General features: G+C 41.5%; 1 protein-coding gene across 2 annotated transcripts in view; it reads left to right on the top strand.

Annotated features, from left to right (window-relative positions):
- The window catches only part of LOC101429838 (transmembrane protein 132B), a 398,604-nt gene that overhangs the window by 364,626 nt on the left and 15,588 nt on the right, over positions 1-18,390 (top strand). For both annotated transcript variants that reach the window (XM_071209744.1, XM_058281218.2), the window contains exon 6: positions 10,938-11,143. In XM_071209744.1, coding sequence (XP_071065845.1) covers positions 10,938-11,143 — 206 coding nt within the window. The remainder of the gene's footprint in view (positions 1-10,937; positions 11,144-18,390) is intronic.

Below are 18,390 nucleotides of genomic sequence, written 5' to 3'. Positions count from 1 at the left end.
TTGAAAAGTCAACTGTGCATTTGTCCAAAAATAAATTATATATGTGTATTTGCGTGCATTCATCTCCTTATAGGTAGAACTAACATCCTTCAGTCTGGTTATGTCAGTTACCCTGCCTCGAGTGGCCTAAGTTGGCACATATTAGTGTAACCTGTGGGGTAAAGCGTGTGTGTTATTGTAAGGCTTTCCCAACCATTGTCCCAGAAGGGAGATTTATTGTTTTGGTGTCTAGGAAAGTGGGTGGGGCTGTGTGGCTTCACTGACCTCTTCCCTTTGGTAAGACTTTGAAGAATATATTGAGGGCAACCAGAAACCCTTGACTAATGCAGTGTTAGAGGAACTGAAAAATGTTAAGGAAGAGATGAATGATGACACAAATCAGGAGGAACTAACTGGAATTCTATAAATTTGTTCAAATGTTCTGAGCCAGAAAGTAAGAATTGAATAATTTCTAAATACTGTCCCTCTGTGCAGTTACGCCTCACATGACTATATATATTACTGCTTATACTTGCATAATCTTATACATATTTTTATATTCCAAACCATGCATACCATGCCTTAAGGATAATTTAAGAGATTTTCAAGTATAATTTTGTTTGAATATAACTATTACCTTAGTTTTTAACTCTAGAAACAATTGCCATTTAAAGTGTGATTGAACTCTGGTAGAATTTTGTGTAGATAATTGAAAAAAAGAAAAGACATGTATTTTATATGTAAATGATGGATTTGAGCCAGGTGAAGGCCAGATGATATTAGAAGCTAAGACTCAGGTTCTGTTTCTTGCTCATAGTCAAACAGTATTATTAAGTATAGTTCAGTAATGTTCTAGAAACACACAGTTATGCAAGTGGCATTTTAATGCTTGTTTGTCAGTGGAAAGGGGTAGAAGCTTAGGGCTCAGATGGATGGTGTCTGGCTAGTGACAGCTTAGCTTCCTCTGGGAACCCTTGGGGATGGGCACTGCTCTGTCTAGAGATTCTTATCTAATTTTTAACCTGAGTGAATTTCGTCACCACGAACACAGGGCTGTTCTGTCCAAGTGAGGCAGCACTATTTTTTTTCAATGAAGTAGCATATATTAGGTTCAAACTGGTTTAATAGAAAATCACTGTCTGGTGTAGGTGGAAACTAAACCAGCTCAGGTGCAGCTGGATCCAGGTGCCTCCACAGCATGGTCAGGACCATGTCTCTGTGCCTCTCAGATTTGCTTTCCTTTTACTTGATTCTCTTCAGGCTCACTCTTATGGTGGTACCATGGCCATCAGAAGCTTCGAGCTCGTGACCTGTCAACCTCCCAATAGAAAGAGAACGTCTTGTCTCAGCAATTTCAACAAAGTCCGGCTACCGAGACTCATTCATTCCACTTTGAGTCACCTACCCACCCCCAGACAATCTCTGCACCATCAGAAAAGAATTCCCTGTGTGGCCAGTACTCTCTTCCCACCCCAGGGGTGGCATCAGGGGTGGTCGAAGGAGTCTACTTCAAAGGAAAAGCGGCATGCTCTTGTGAGAAGGAGGGGAAGGCTTCTGCGTCAGTGTGACGTCGTTGTGGATGTGCCCCTTGTCTCCGCACACTGGCCTCATCCCTGCAATGGCGCGGAAGCGGAAGCAATAGAGAACCCCCCAAGTGCTCTCCAGAATCCTGAAGGCTGCTGGGGTGACAGGGCAGCTGGGGAACCCCCTGTTGAGCGGTGGCTGGAAGGAAACACGGGGCTCCCCTTTTGTGATAAGCAGTGGCTAGGTCACCATCTCCAGTCAACATCATTGGAAAATCAGGGACCTTGTGATGCTCATGATACACTGCCTGCTGGGTGAATGGGGAACGAGGCGGCTAAACTGTTAGCACATACATCTTGAGTGGTACCAGGTGCCAGGCCCTGGGGTACAGCAGACAACAAGAGAGAGGAAGCCCTTGCTGTCAGGGCAGAAACGGACAATAAATAGGTAAGCCAGCAGATGAAACAGGACCGTCTCAGACCTTGGCAATTCTGTAAAGGAAATAAAAGAGTGTCAGGATTGGGTGTGACCGAGGGGATCTTTGGATAGGAAGGCCTCTTGGAAGGAACTGGTGCTTGACCTGAGACCGTCCCTGTGAAAAGAGTCAAATACTGAGTAATACTGAGAGGGAGGGAGGGAGGGACTCCCATAGCTGAAGGGGACCCAGACTTGCCCTGGTCTCCCTTTCTCAGGAGGAAAGCCAGCACTCAGAGCCTGTGTCGGGGCACGCTGGAGCTGCAGAGCGGCTAAGCGCCTGGTGACTGACTATAGCTAAATGATCAAAGCCCACTTGGGAATTTAAAATCTCCTCCACACTTTCGGTCCTTCTGCTCTTGCAGTCTTTAGGGAGCTCAGAGCCTAGAAATTCATTTTATTTTCAACCTCAGAAAACCAAAATCCCTCATAGGAGACACTTGGAATCACAAAGCAGTTAGAGGACAAATGGCTGGGGGTTATCTGTGAATCTGATGCCCAGCTTCATTACGGAGACTTGACCAGCAAGATGGGCACAGATCTTAAGATGAGGCAAACTGAACCAGGGTGGGCCTTAAGCCCTGTGACCAGAGTCCTGATAAGCAGGAAATCTGGGCACAGAGGTGGAAGCCCCAGGACAGAAGGAGACAGATGGCCACATGATGACGGCAGAGACCACCTGCCAGGAGGCTGCCAGCAGACCTCAGAGCAGGCCTGGCCTGCAGACACCTTGATTTCAGACGCTGTGAGCAGCGCTTTCCTGCTGATTTAGCCAACAGTCTGTGCTATTGTATTATAGCAGCCCTGGCCGAGTAAGACAACCATTCCAGCTGAAAACTATCTGAGTAAACCTGTGTTTTCTTAGCACAGAAAAACGGGACATATGATCAGCACTGGAAAAACACTTGCTCCCTGACTGCTGTACCAGTGTGTGGCCAGTGCCATCAGATCTGGTGGCATCCTGTTTGGCAGCTGTATTTACTTAGTTTTCTCATCATTGTGAGTGATCTTAGTTAAGAGGTGTTATTTTTGAGTACTCACCATGTGCTGGCACATGCTAAGTGATTTTTGAAGGTCCTCTCGTTTAACACCTATGACAACCTTTTCCAGCAGCTATCATCATTTGTTCTCTCATTTCTCTGCCCCCCTTTCCAGGATATCTACCTGTAAAAGCTGCCTGTGTTATCTGCATCTCCCCATCTCTCATTCTCTTTTTACCTTTATTTAATTTTTAAACTGGAGAAGGCTTACAGAAGGTTTACAGAAAAATCATGTGAAAAATACAGAGTTCCATTTACCCCATACCCCTATTATTAATACCTTGCATTAGTGTGGTACATTTATTACAATTCATGAAAGGATATTTTTATAAGTGTAGTATTAACTGTAGCCCATTGTTTATATGGGCTGTATTGTACAGTCCTATATTTAATCTTTTAATTTTCATTCTGGGAACATATATATGCCCTAAAACTTCCCCATTTAACCACATTCATGCATAAAATACAGTGCTATTAATTATACCCAGAATGTTGTGTTACTGTCACCACCTTCCATTTCCAAAACATTACCATCAACCCAAATAGAAATTATATACAAATTAAGCATTAACTCCCCATTTCCTACCCCCAGTGCAGCCCCCAGTAACCTGTTTCTAGATTCTACCTTTATGAATTTCCTTATTCTGATTATTAGTGAGAGCATATAGTATTTGTCTTTTTGTGTTTGGCTTATTTCAGTCAACGTGATGGTTCATCCATGTTGTCAATAGACCAGAACTCGGTTCCTTTTCCTGGCCGAATAATATTCCGTTATATGTATGTAACATGTTTTGTTTATCCATTCACTGATGAACAGACACTTGGATTGCTTCCATCTTTTGGCATTCGTGAATAGTGCCACTATGAACTTTGGTGTGCAAAATCTGTTCATGTCCCTGCTTTCAGTTTTTCTGGATATACCTAGTAGCCGGATGGTCGGGTCATGTGGTAATTCTCTACTCAGCTTTCTGAGGAACTGCCAAACTGTCTTCCACAGTGTGCTGTACCATTTTACCCTGCCACCAGCAATGGATGACTGTTCCTTTTTCTTCACGTCTTCTCCAGTGCTTGTAATTTTCTGTTTTTTTAAAAAATAGTAGCCATTCTAGTGGGTGTGAAATTTCATCTCATTGTGGTTTTCATTTGCATTTCCCTAATAGGAAATGGTGTTGAATACCTTTTCACGTGCTTTTTAGCCATTTGTGTATCCTCTTTGGAGAAATGTCTGTTCAAGTCTTTTGCCCATTTTTAAATTGGGTTGTTTGTGTTTTTGTTGTAGAGTTGTACTATCTCTGTATATAAGTTCTGGATATTGAACCCTTATCAGATATGCAGTTTCCACATATTTTCTCCTACTAAATATGTGGTCTTTTCACATTCATGATAAAGTACTTTGATGCACAAAAGTTTGTAATGGGAGGTCCCATTTATCTAATTTTTCATTTATAGTTGTGCTTTGGGTATAAAGTCTAAGAAATCATTATACAACGTGAGGTCCTAAAGATGCTTCCTTGTGTTTTCTTCTAGGAGTTTTATGGTTGTGGCTCTTCTATTTAGGTATTTGATCTGTTTTGAGTTAATTTTTGTATATGGTGTGAGATTGGGGTCTTCCTTCATTCTGTTACATAAGGATTTCTAGTTCTCCCAGCACTGTTTGTTGAAGAGAGTTTTTTTCCCAGTTGAGTAGACTTGGCAGCCTTGTCAAAAATCCGTTAACCGTAGATGTGAGGGTCTATTTCTGAACTCTCAGTGCAATTCCATTGGTCACTGGATGTGAGAGAGAAGGGAAATTCATGGGTGACTTCTCAATTTTTGACCTGAGCAACCAGAAGTCTGAAGCCACCATAGCTGAGATAAGGGAAAGCTGTAGGAACAGCAGGTTTGGTGAAGAGAAAGAATAAAGAGTTCAAGTTAAGAAATGTTCAATTTGAAATGCTTATTGTATATCCAAATAAAGATGTTAACTAAGAAGTTGGGTACACACATACGGAGTTCATATAAAGAAGTTCAAGGTAAAGAAATAAGTTTGGATTATGCTATCCTAGAATCAATATTTAAAGCCACGAGACTGAGTAGGAGACCAAGTTTAAGTTTGAACTTGGCCAGCACTGAGAGCAGTGAGTAAAAGAATCCAGAAACAGACACTGAGAACATGGGACCATTTGTTAGTGGAAAGAAAGCCACAAGACAGAGGACCAGTGATAAAGGTATTTCAGGAGAGTGGCTGACTACCAAATGCTGCTGAGAAGGGAGGTGAGGACTGAAAGTCGACTGTTGGAAAGGGTGGCTTGGAAGACCCTGGTGACCTTGACAAAGGGGAATTAATGGAATAGCAGAGGCGAACACCTGATTGGAGTGGGCTCTACAGAGAATGGTAGTGATGTCATCAGCATGGTGACACAAGGCAGCCCCTGGAAAAGTCTCCCCTCAGAAGCAGCAAATAAAAAATCCTTCTTGATTAGCAATCTGATCTGGAGGATGGTAGAGACTGAAGAATGATTTCACAGGCGTGCATCAAAGAATAAGAAAAATAATCTCCAAATCAGGTAGGAAATTTCCATGCCGGACCAACAGCCCCGACCCTCCTGCTCACTTGGGAGCACACAGCTTGGGAGCAGTGCGGACGCAGCACGGCCCGGGCCTCCCTGCCGCGGGTGCAGACTCCAGAGCCTCCATGGCAGTGGGTGGGAGCCCCACGCCTACCACGTGCCTGCAGTCCATCTGCCCGCCCTCTTGGCCCTTGAAAGTGGCAAGGACGGTCCTGTGTCAGGGCTTCTGCACATCCTGTTTCCTCCCCTTTGAATGTTTCTGCATTTCTTCTATGTTCACCTCCTCCCTTGTTCAGGTCTCCACTTGGGTGGCACCTCTCGTTTTCACGGCAGTAGTGTCCTCCGCCATTGCCTGTTCTATTACATGGCTTTGTTTTTCTTTCTAACCCTTCTCACCATCTGATTGTTTACAATATGCCGACTTGTGTCTTTAGATCCTGCCTGTCTCCCCTTTAGACCGTCTGTTCCATGGGCACAGGGGCTCTGGTGTTCCTCACTCAATCCCTAACACCTAGGGCCATTCTGCAGTCTCAGCTGGCATTAAAGAAATATGTGTTTAATGAATGAATGATTCCTCTTACAGCTGAGGGAGCTAAGACAGAGAAAGGTTGCCTTGTGCCAGCACACACTGGGCCTTTGAGCTCAGCCTCTGAATCCTCCAAATGTGTTAGATGGCGGAGTGCCAGAGCTGGAAAGTTTAGGTCAACTGAGGCTCCCAGATGTGGCATCTGAATCGGAGACATGGGGAGTGACCCACTCAGACATGGGGATGGGAAGAGTGGGCATGAGGCCCCAGTCTGTGGCCCCACGCTGCGGTTCCTGGCTCCTCTTCTGATCTTGGGGGTCTACTTGGAAAAATGTGGTGGCGACTTATGCTTCCATTACGGAAGTGTAAATGCCCAAAAATGCTCTTCACAGATGTCATCTATGAACTCAGGATAAAACACTCTGGAGAGTGAACAAAACCAGGAATATTTTAGAGGGATTCAAACTTGAAAGAAGTGACCAGCACAGGGTATTTCTCCTGATTCGGGGCCTTGGCCCTGAGAGGACCTGCATTTGCAGGTTAAATTGCTGTCAAAACTCCTCCATTGTCCACAATGTGGACAAATCTTCATGCCACCGTGCTGGTGAAGGAAGCCAGACCTGAAAGTACACCCTGAGATTGAGTTTAGGTGGGATTCCAGAATTGCAGACCATAATCTGTTGTAGCAGAAAGCATATCAGTGGTTGTCCTGGCCAGGGCAGAGGGAAGGATGGACTGAAAAGACACCCAGTGATCTTTTGGGATGGAGGCAAAGTGCTATTTGGATTGAGGAGGTGCTTTCAACGGTTACACACTGTCAAAACTCAGTTAAACTGTGCAGTTTAAATGGATGCAGTTTACTGAATGTAAATGATACTCCAGTAAGGCTGATAAATTCACAAACCAGAGTGTGCATTTAGGGCTTTACCTTCCCAATCAGCCTGTACTACTGTAGAGGGCATGTGTTCTCTTTGTCCAACATACATTGAGTAGTAAAGCAGTGCTTGAGAACATTCTGGATTCAGGGCCCTAAGTTCAAATCCCTGCTCTGCCCTCTACCAGCAGTGTGTCCTGTGTGAGCGGCCTCTCCTGGGCTAGTTTTCTCATTGGGAATGTACGGACAAAACAGCTTAACATACAGAGTGATTTGAAGGATTTAGTGGGTGCAGCCCTCTCTATGTAGTTTTTATTTCTGTTTTTTGTTTTTTGGGAGATACTGGCTAATGAGCCCAGGACCTCATATTTGTGAAGCAGATGCTCAGCCACTGAGCTACACCTGTTCCCATCTATATAAAATTTTAAAATAATGCATGGTACATAGTAAGCATTCACTGGGTGTTAGCTACTATCATTCCTTTATATATCTAGGAAGTATGAAAACTCAAGGTAAAACACATTTTTTGTCTTCCTGAGTCTCAAACACAGTACAAATACTTGATCCTGATGACAGTTAAATATCAAAGGCTTTTTTTCTTTATATAGTTTTAATTCCTTTTTCCTGTCTGAACATGGAATTTCACTATTTTGTGTTTGTGTGTGTGTGTTTGAATTTGTGAGAAATGTATTATCAGGTTCTCTAGCTTTTCTTCTTTCTACCAGACAGGCAGATTTCTGAGACTAGGAGAGGGAAAACAGGTCAGCTTTGAATCAGTGCAGACAGATGGATCTACGGTGTGGCAGGCTCCGGGGGTGACTACTGCTGCACAGGTTAAACTCGTGCTGCTTTTCTAACTAGAAAATGAAATAAAGGATGTCCCCAGCGGAAACATACCTGCATCTGGAGAGCACCTTTTTGCCCCTGTTACTCTAGAGTAATGGAGCTGCCGGTGTGTAATTTGACAGTACAAATACTAATCTCGAAAGCCATCGGCCCCAGGATGACATGTGCAAGCCCTCTCACACGTGCTCACAAGTGAACATGGCAAAATCATCTGTTTCCTGTCCCCCTGCTTCTTTTCTCAGCCCTTCTTCTGTGAGGAGTCACAGCACTTGGTTTTTGATATTCTTCTTGGGGATCACAGAGTGCCGAAGGTATGATTGAGATGAATGGTGGGATTTGTTTTCTTGTCCTCTCATCACCCTCCCTCTTTACAAACACACACACACACACACACACACACACAGAGCATGGTGTGAGACACAGAAACCAAACCTCAATTTCTAGGAAAAAGGCCACATTCTACTACAGGTCTCAAATTTATCAGCTCTTAATCCTAAACTTCCTTAGCGTTTGGCTCTTAGTTTCTTCGGCAAGTCAGCTCCACTCGTGATACACAAAATGACCCTAACTCTTCCCTGCTCCACTGACCACATGGTCGTGTCTGAATCCCCGCCTTTCTCTTCTGGGCTTGTGGGGCACAGGCTGGATGTGGCCCAGAGGAAACGGCTGTGATGTAGTCTCCCTTTCTGTGCCTCACGCTGTGCTGGGAGCCAGCAGGTAAGTGGAGGCAGGGGCCATGTTCTCAAGCAGATCACCTTTGGTTGGGGAAGAGATAAGAAACAAGTATGCAACCAGGACCCTCCAGAGAGTGCTGTGTATCGTGAGGTAAATACTACAGTGTAAACACTACAGCGTACTGTAGACAGTGCATGCTGGTGTAATTACTTCAGTGGAAGTCGTGACACAAGCAATGAGAACTGTGAAGGTAACCTAATGTAAGTTTATAGTGATGTCGTAAATGCAGTGTACCTAAGTAGCACATGTGATAAACAAGATAGAATGAAATAGTGTGATGCAGCTGGAGGTGACTAGCTGAGGGGCTGCCAGGTTTCTACTAGGAGTGACTCGGGGTGGCTTCAGAGGCATGACATTGGAGCTGAGGTCTTATTTCATGGTGCCTTTGGATTCAAGTAGCAAATTAAAAACATGGCCCAAAATGGCTTTAACAACAACAGAAAAGTCTCAAAGTAGGGCAGTTCCAGGGTGGCTAATCCAGTGGCGCATTCAGGTCATCCAGGACCAGGTTCCTTCCATCACTTTGTCCTGCTGTGCTATGTCAGCCTGGTTCTCTTAATTCCAGGCATCATTTCTCATGTGACAACCCCCAGGGGAAGAAAGGGGACAACTGTTCCTGTGCCTCACTTTTTATAGCCAGGAGTCTTTTCCCAGAGTTCCCAGTAGACTTCTCAAGCCTCATTGGCCAGAATTGTGTTACATGCCCATCCTTAAGCCAGTTGCTGACACGGGGAGTGGAATTATAATGACTGGCTTTGGGAGGAACATGGCTACATGGAGGGCAGTGGAAAATCTGAATAAAATCTTAGTCCTCTTAGAAAAGAGGAAGGTGTATGGGTGTGTTGGAGCCGAGGGGCTGACATGTGGTTGGATAGCTAGTAGGCACCAGTCATGTCTACCTAAGCCCAAATGCCAAGAAGGTCACCATTGTGGATGTGGAAAGGCCTTCAGGTAAGATCAGCTCACTGTGACACACCACTTCTGTAGGTCTTCCAAGTGGAGCACTGAATAACTAAAGACATTTGTGATGCAGAAAGTGGAAACAACAAGGATTCTTCTCTGTGACTGGGCATGCAGGCAGAGTTTTAAGTGTCCTGTTAATTATTTTCTGCTTCGTCTTTGGTTTCACTTCAAGTTAACTCCTGAGTTAAAAACGGAATTGTTGAAGGATGGGAGGCTCATCTTTTCTTTTTCCACATGGATATACATCATTTAAGTGCCTTTTTTGGGGGGTGGGGGATGATAATTTGTCTCCAACAATTTGGTGGCTTGCTCTTTGAGGCTGGAGTTGGCAAGATTATCTTAATACTCTGACATTGCTCTTGAACTGTTTAGGAGACATTTGGACTTGTGTGCCTCTGGATTAGAAGCTGTGAATAGAAATTTGAGTAAGGAAAAGAAGCATCTAGAAAAAATCTCTTGAGTTTATGGTTTGCAGTATGGTCTGTGTGATGCTGAGGTGAGGAGCATTTGCTGAGGTGAGGAGCCCTGCCAGGATCCTGATCCTGAAACTGCACCTCTAAAAGTAGTGCAACCTTGAACCATTCATGTCAGCTCATTGGGCCTCAGTTTCCTCATCTGCAAAAGGAGGCGATGGGCACTTGCAGTTGTGTGATTCTGGGTGAGACGATTGTGGGATTCTCTGTCTTCTGCTCAGGAAGTGCTGCCTACTCCCTCCTTCCCCTCCCAGCCTAGACACACACAAGACATTTTCCCAGTGGCCCAGGAGAGAGGAAGTGAAATGGGGGCTTTACTTGTCTAATCCTTAACTCGTGAGTGCCTGCACATTAGAGAGGGCCGAGTGCTGAGTCAGAGGCTGTGATGGATGCGACACACTCACTTCTGTGCTGCAGAATTGTTGAAAGGGCCAAAAATAATTACATCCATGTTCCCATTGTATTCCATGAGCATTTTGCCTATTAGGATTTTTAATTTGGTGCAAAGGTACCTTGATTTTTCAGAAAGGGTCCTCTTCTTCATAGATTGAAATTTTTTAGTAACATATGGCCACCTTTAATGCATCTTCAAATATGGTACAAGAATAAAATATGATGCACCTGGGATTTAATTATTGGAGGGCTGAGTACACAAAAAAGTTAAGGTAAAGGAGAAAAAAACACAAAAAAATGTGACAGAGGTTATGTAACTCCATTAAATTATGTTTATAGTCTTGTCAGCAATGAGTAATAAAAAATGGCTTTTCAAGAGTCTATTCATCAGTCTCTGCCACTAATTAGCACCTACAAATTGCTTCTCTATGAGTCATATTCTTCTGGTTGTCTTGGTGTCTAGTAAATCTGGGCTCTTATGGCTCATGAACTCTCATTGTTGTGATTTTTTGTTTGGCTTCTTCCTGCTGATGCATCTCAGGACTCTCCCCTTCCCCAAAGGTTTCCAACAACTGCGATTCCGTCTTTGTGAATGGGAAGGAGATGAAGAGCAAAGTGGACACGATTGTGAACTTCACCCACCAGCACTTCACCTCCCAGTTAGAGGTCACTGTCTGGGCCCCCAGACTCCCTCTGCAGATTGAGATCTCGGACCCGGAGCTGAGCCAGATCAAGGGCTGGAGGATCCCAGTGGCCCCCAGCAGAAGGTAGGAGGCTGAGAGTGGAAGCGCTCTTGGAGAGGTCATGTGCCTGCTGCCCCATCGAGCCAGATCTTGGTGGTGGGGAGGGGTGGGCCGGCCCTTGGGGAAGCAGTGTCCACAGGTACCAGCAGACCGGGCTTGGGGTCAGATGGACCTGACCTGGCTCCTTACTAGCACTTCAGCCTGAGAAAATGATAAGACTAAAAATAGTATTTACCCCATAGTGTAGTGGTTAGGATTAAGTAAAATAATGCCCAAGAATCACTTCCAAGCAGGATGTAGTCATCGTCACTCCTCATCTCTCCGTTATTCATTCCAATGTTATTCTCAGTTCCCTGCTTGTAAATGTCACGCCACATCCATGGAGTGCGGTGTTATAGTCAAGAATGCAGGCTTTCGAGTAAGGCTGCCTGGCTTTTGACCCTGGCTTTGCCACTCATAGTGTGTGATCTTGGACAAGTTACTTAACCTCAGTTTTCTTATCTACAAATTGGAAATAATATTACTGAATAGTTTTTTCCAAGAATTCTTGGAAGTGATACCTATTGCCATAGGTAGAGTTCCAGTGAGGGGCCCCAGAGAGCTCCTTCCCCTGGTGTTCAGTCAACACTAATCTGGTATGGCTGTGATGGGGTTTTTATAGGTGTGATTAAAACCCCAGGTCCTTTAAGACTTGAGACTTGAAAGTTCTCCAGGTGGGCCTGACCCAACTCTTGCACTCATTAGAAACAGAAGGTCTTCTCCAGATGGCAGCAAAAAGGGAAGTCAGAGAGATTCAAGGTGAGAGTCTAACTTGATTCGCCCTTGCTGGCATTGGAGAGGGAGGAGGCCACGTGCTGTGGGATGAGGGCAGTCGTTAGGCACTAAGCACAGGCTCTGCCTGCCCCCCAGCCAGAAGCAGAAACCTCAGGCCTACAGCCATAAGAAACTTGAGTTCTGCCAACACTCTGAGTGAATTTGGAAGCTGATTCTTCCCTGGCATCTCCAGATAAGGCAACAGCCAGGCCGGCACCTTGATTTCAGCCTTTTTTTTTTTCACCATGATGCCAAAGGGAAACACTCCCAGCGGTATTTTTTTTTTTTTAATTTTTTTCTTTATTAGAGATGTTGTGGGCTTACAGAACAATCGCGAATAAGTACAGGATACCCATATACCACCCTATTATTAATTCCTTGTATTGGTTTTGAACATTTGTTACAATTGACGAGAGTGCATGTTTATAATTATACTATTAACTAGAGTCTATGGTTTAGGGTTCACTGTTTGTGCAGAGTAGTTCTATGGATTCTTAAAACATTTTTATTCTGTTCCATATATACAATCTAACATTTCCCCATTTAATCACATTCAGATAAATATTTCAGTGCTGTTAATTACATTTGCAATGTTGTGCTCCCATCACCACCATCCATTACTAAAACATTTCCATCTTTCCAGACAGGAACCCTGTATTTAACTTCCTATTAAGCCTTGCTTTCCCATTCCCTATCCCCACCCCATCACCTGGTAACCTATATTCTAGTTCTGACTATATAAGTTTGTTTATTCTAATTGTTTCAAATCAATGAGATTATATAGTATTTATCATTTTGTGTCTGGCTTATTTCACTCAACATGATATCTTCAAGGTTCATCCATGTCATTGCATATATCAGGAACTCATTTCTTTCTACGGCTGAACAGTATTCCATTGTATATCTACCACATTTTATTTATCCATTCATTGGATGATAGACACTTGGTTTGCTTCCATCTTTCGGTAATTGTGAATAATGCTGCTGTAAAGATCAGTGTGCAAATATCTGTTTGAGTCTCTGCTTTCAATTCTTTTGGGTATATACCTAGTAGTGGGATTGCCAGGTCATATGGTAGTTCTATACTTAGCTTTCCGAGGAACCGCCAAACTGTTTTCCACAATTGTGCCACCATTGTACATTGCCACCAGCAAAGAATGAGTGTTCCTATTTCTCTGCATCCTCTCCAAAACTTGAAATTTTCAATAAAAAAAAAAAATAGCCATTCTAATGGGTGTAAAATAGTATCTCATTGTGGTTTTGATTTGTATTTCCCTGATGGTTAATGATGTTGAGCATCTTTTCATGCATTTTCTAGCCATTTGTAAATCCTCTTTGGAGAAATGTCTGTTCAAGTTGTTTTGTCCATATTTTAACTCAGTTGGTTGTCTTTTTGTTGTTAAGTTGAATGATTTCTTTATATATTCTGGATATTAAACCTTTATCAGATATGTGGTTTCCAAATATTTTCTCCCATTGTGTAGTTTGTCGTTTTGCTTTCAGGATAAAATCCTTTGATGCACAAAAAATTATTTTGACGAGGTCCCATTTATCTATATTTTCTTTGCTGTCTGTGCCCTAGGTATGAAGCCTAAAAAACCATTGCCTAACGCAAGGTTTTGAACATGCTTACCTCCTTTTCTTCTAGGAGTATGATAGTTCTAGCTCTTATATTTATGTCTTTGAACTATTTTTGCATGGATTTTTGCATAAAGTGTGATTTCTGCCTTTTGAGACCCTATGCAGAGATCTCAACTGAGCCTCTCTGGACCCCTTTATTATTATGTTTTCTAAACTTTTTAATCATAGTAACATGTACAACTCAAAATTTCCCATTTTTAACCACGTTCAAGTGGCATTTCAAGTCGTTCAGTGGTATTAATTTACATTCACAATATTGTGCTGAAATCATCACAGTTACTGCCCAGCTTTCTGACCTATAGAACTGTTCTAAGCCAGTACATGTGTGGTAATTTTTTAAATGTTGCAAAAGAAAACTGATAGATGCGTTGTTTCCTAGTGCTGTTGTGCTGCTGTAACAAACACCTAAATGTGAGAGAGTGCCTTTGGCATCAGGCTGTGGGTTAAGGCTGTAAGAATGATAGTAAAAGCCTCAAACACCTTGAATAGACAGTGATCAGAAATGCGGGTGTCAAAGATGCTGCTTTAACAGGCTGCAGAACAAAGTGAGCAGCATTTTAGAGAAATCCTAAATCATTTCAGAGAAAGCATAAATCATTGTGAATTAGCTGTTACTAGAAATTTAGACTTTAAAAATATTTCTGAATGAGCAAATTCATAGAGTCAGAAACTAGAATACAGAATATTAGGGGCTGAGTTGGGCATCGGGAATGGGGAATTAATTCTTAACAGGTGCAGAATTTCTGTTTGGGGTGACAGAAATTTTGGTAATGTATGGTGATGATGGTAACACAATATTGTGAATGCAGTTACCATCACTGAATTATATATAAGAATGTCATTAAAAGGGTAAATTTTAAGTGGTATGTTGTTGCTAAAAAATTTTAAAAAACAACCATAAGACTATACAATACAGTGAATCCTGATGCAAACTATGGCTAAAGATAATTCTGCAATTTTAATGCTGTTCTCTCATCAGCTGTAACAAAGGTACCACACTGATGCGGAATGTAGATGGAGCAGGTATGTGGGAACTCTATTTTATGCATGATCTTTCTGTAAACTACAGCTTTTCTTAGAAAACAGCAACAGCAACAAACAAAACCAAAACAATGCCAAGAGTTCAGAAGGAAGTGAGGAACCATGTTAGTGGAAACTGGAGGAAGGTGGACCCTTGTTGTGTTCTGACAGGATGCTTAACGAAGTTGTGTCCTGTGGTCTCGTGAAAAGAAAATGAAGTTTGAGGTTTAGCTGGGGAGATTTCCAAGCAATGTTTTGAAAGTGCATCTTGGTTTCTTGTTGCTGCTTTTAGTAAAATGCAAGAGGAGAGATAATTTTTAAAGATTCAAGGACCTGATGATGTTGGAAATTCTAAGCCTCTCCACATGGCAAAAGATGTAGAAATTAAGGCATTCACTGTCAGGAAAGCACGCTCGAAAGAAAAGTCAGTGATTTGGCTGTCATATCCTTTGCTGATGCCTGGAGGTTTATAACTTTCACCTGATGAAACACAAGATCTAAAATTCTTATCATTAGAACCCAAGCAGACCCAGGTGGGTGATACTGTCTCGTAAGCCTAGTATCTCCCAACCTTCCGCCTGTCCTAGGTGTATCAGTCAGCCAAAGGGATGCTGATACCAAGGACCAGAAATCTGTTGGGTTTTATAAAGGGTATATATTTGGGGCAGAAGCTTACAGATACCAGGCCCTAAAGAGTCCAACTCAAGGTACCATAAGAGGTACTTTCTCACCAAAGTCATTTGCCATGTTTTGAGCAAGATGGCGGGCGATGTCTGCAACAGTTCAGCCTTCCCCTTCCTCTTAAGGCTCCATGGTCCCAGCTTCTTCTGATCTCACCTGTCTGGTTCCCTGGGCTTGTTTTTCTCTGGGCTCAGCTGCAGCCTTATAGGCTGTCAGGCTCATTCTCTTCCCAGGACTCTGCTGTGTGTACAGAGTTGTCTCTCTTCCTTTACGTTCTTTCCCTGTGTATTTATTTCCTGGGGCTCCAGCATCAAAACTCAAACTCTCTCTTCTGCCGTGTCGTTTTCTCTGTCCATCCCCACCCAGCAATGGGGTGGGAACTCGACCATCCTATTGATGTGGCCCATTCAAAGCCTTAGTCATAATTTAATCAAGTAAAAGTGAAACCTCTGAATCTACTGCAATCTAATATGCCCAGAAGAACAGACCAGTTTATAAACACAATCCATTATCTATTTTTGGAATTCATAAACCATGCAAACTGCCACACTAGGGAAATATAGCCCTTCAGAAATTGATGAGCCTGCATGGTGCCTGGGGCTTGAAACAAAGCAGAACAGTATTACAAGGACTCTAAAAACCAAATTTTAATTAAAACCAAAAGCAACAAAATTAGGTCAGCATCTACATGCTAAACCTAAACTAGGTGACTGGTGGCTATAATGGATTTCAGTAGGCTGTTGTATCTCCTATATAATATCCAAAATGTTCAGAATACAATTAAAATGATTTTGCAAACCAAGAACTAGAATATTTGAGAAAAGAGTCAATCAATGCCAGTACCCAGATGAACCAAATGTTGGAATGATCTAAAAGGATTTTAGGGAGAATAAAAAACACTCTTCCATGAGTATATACCAATCTCCTTGAACAAATGAAAAAATAGAAAATGCCAGCAAAGAAGTAGAATAAAAAAAAAACAACAATAGTAAATTATAGAACTGAAAAATACAGTAACCAAAATTTAAAAAATCCTACTGGATGAGCTCAAGAATAGAGGATAAAAATCAGTGAATTTGAGAACATTTCCATAGAATGTACTCAGTGTGAACAACAGAGAATATAGGCTCAAAAAAAATGAATAGATCATCAGGGATTTGTAAGACAATAGCACAAGGTCTAAAATTCTGTTATTAGAACCCCAGAAGGAGAGGAGAAAGAGTGTAGGACTGAAAATGTATTTGAAGGAATAATGGATGGAAACTCTCCAAGTATGGAAAAGGCATAAACCTACATATTCAAGAAGCTGAGGGAACGCCACAAAGGATAAACCCAAAGAAATCCATGTCAAGACACATCATAATTAAATTTCTGAAAATTAAAATGAAAATAATCTTTAAGGCATTCATAGAAATGATGCATTACCAATAGGGATTTGAATGAAGCAAACTTCTCACTTGAAACCATGTAACCAAGTTACATAACATTTTTCAAGTACTGAAAGAAAACTATCAATGGTGAATTCTGTGTCTGGCTAAAGTATCCTTCTGAAATGAAGGGAAAATAGAGACATTCTCAGAATAAAAACAAAACAAAACAAAACACTAAGAGAACTTGTTTCTGAGAGACCCACCCTTAAGAAATTTTCTAAAAAAATTCACTAAAAAAAAATGATAGAATGAGAAGGTTTGGACATTAAAAAAGGAAAGGATAATAAAAGCTGGGTGAAAATAGTAGTAAACATGATAAATTATCACAAATTTCTTAAGTATTTGATAGTTGAAGCAAAAATGGTAACACCAGCTGATATGACACTTAGTTGTACAGAAGAGATACTTGAAACAATTACGTTTTATAAGTGGGGATGATGAAAAGACTTAAATGGAAGTAAGGTATGTGTACTTCACTCTTAGTGGTGAGACATTGGTATCAGTAGGCTGTGCAGAATATTTAAAAAGTTGTTCAAGTAACCCACAGGAGGGCAACAAAAGACAAATAGGGACCCAACAAAGGAGCAACAGACAGAAAACAGTGAAACACCAGACTTAAGCTGTAAAATATCATGATGACTTTAAATGCGAATGGTCTCAATGTACCTATTAAAAGTCAGTGATTGAGAATGGATGATAAATAAGATACAAGTATATCCTGTCAGCAAGAAACTACCTGCAAACAAAACTTGAGTGGGTCAAAAGTAAAAGAATGGAAAGAGCTATATTGTAAAAAAAATCCTTAGAAAAAATTAACAGAGTTGCAATCATACAGATTATGTTCTCTGACCATAATGAAATCAACCAAGAATTCAGTATTAGAAAGATAACAGGTAAATCTCCAAACACTTGGAAGTTATTCAACATTTATAAATAACTCATGGTCAAAGAGAAATATTAAATGAAATAAAAATTACATAGAATTGAATTAAAATTAAAGTATATTACAAAATTTTATGCAAAGATATAAAGTACTGCTGAGAGAAATTAATTACATTGTTAGCAAAGAAGAAAGGCCTCTTTTGAGTAATCTTAGGTTCATACTTCAAGAGCAAGCACAAGGAAGGAAATAAAAGAGCAGAAATCAAAGAAAGTGAAGATATACAAACAGTATAAGAAATCAGTGAAACTAAAAGCTTGTTCTTTGAAACAATCAATGAAATTGATAAACCTTTAGCAAGACTGACAAAGATAAAAACAGAAAACATGCGTCATCAATATCAGGAATGAAACATGGATTATCAATATAGAGCCAGCAGCCAACAAAAGGATAAGGAAATTCTAGAAGAAATGGACTATTTTCTCAAAAACCACAAACTCCCAGCACTTAACCAGGGTGCTATAGATTATCTGAACAGTCCTATAACCATTAAAGAAATTGATTCCATAATTAAGAAGTTCCCAAGAAACAACTCCCCAGGGCCCAAGTTATTTCAGTGGAGAATTTTACCAGACATTTAAAGTAGAATTAATGCTAATTTTGCAGTCTCTTCCAAAAATTAGAAGAGGAAATAATTCCAAACACATTTTAAGAAATGACTATTATCCTGATAGCAAAACCAAACAAACATGGTCTTCTTCCCCAAAGAAAACCACAAACTAGTATCTCTCATGAAATCAGATACA

Source organism: Dasypus novemcinctus, chromosome 19 (genome assembly GCF_030445035.2).
Source record: "Dasypus novemcinctus isolate mDasNov1 chromosome 19, mDasNov1.1.hap2, whole genome shotgun sequence".
NCBI lineage: Eukaryota > Metazoa > Chordata > Mammalia > Cingulata > Dasypodidae > Dasypus > Dasypus novemcinctus.
This window is presented reverse-complemented; position numbering and strand designations above follow the sequence as displayed.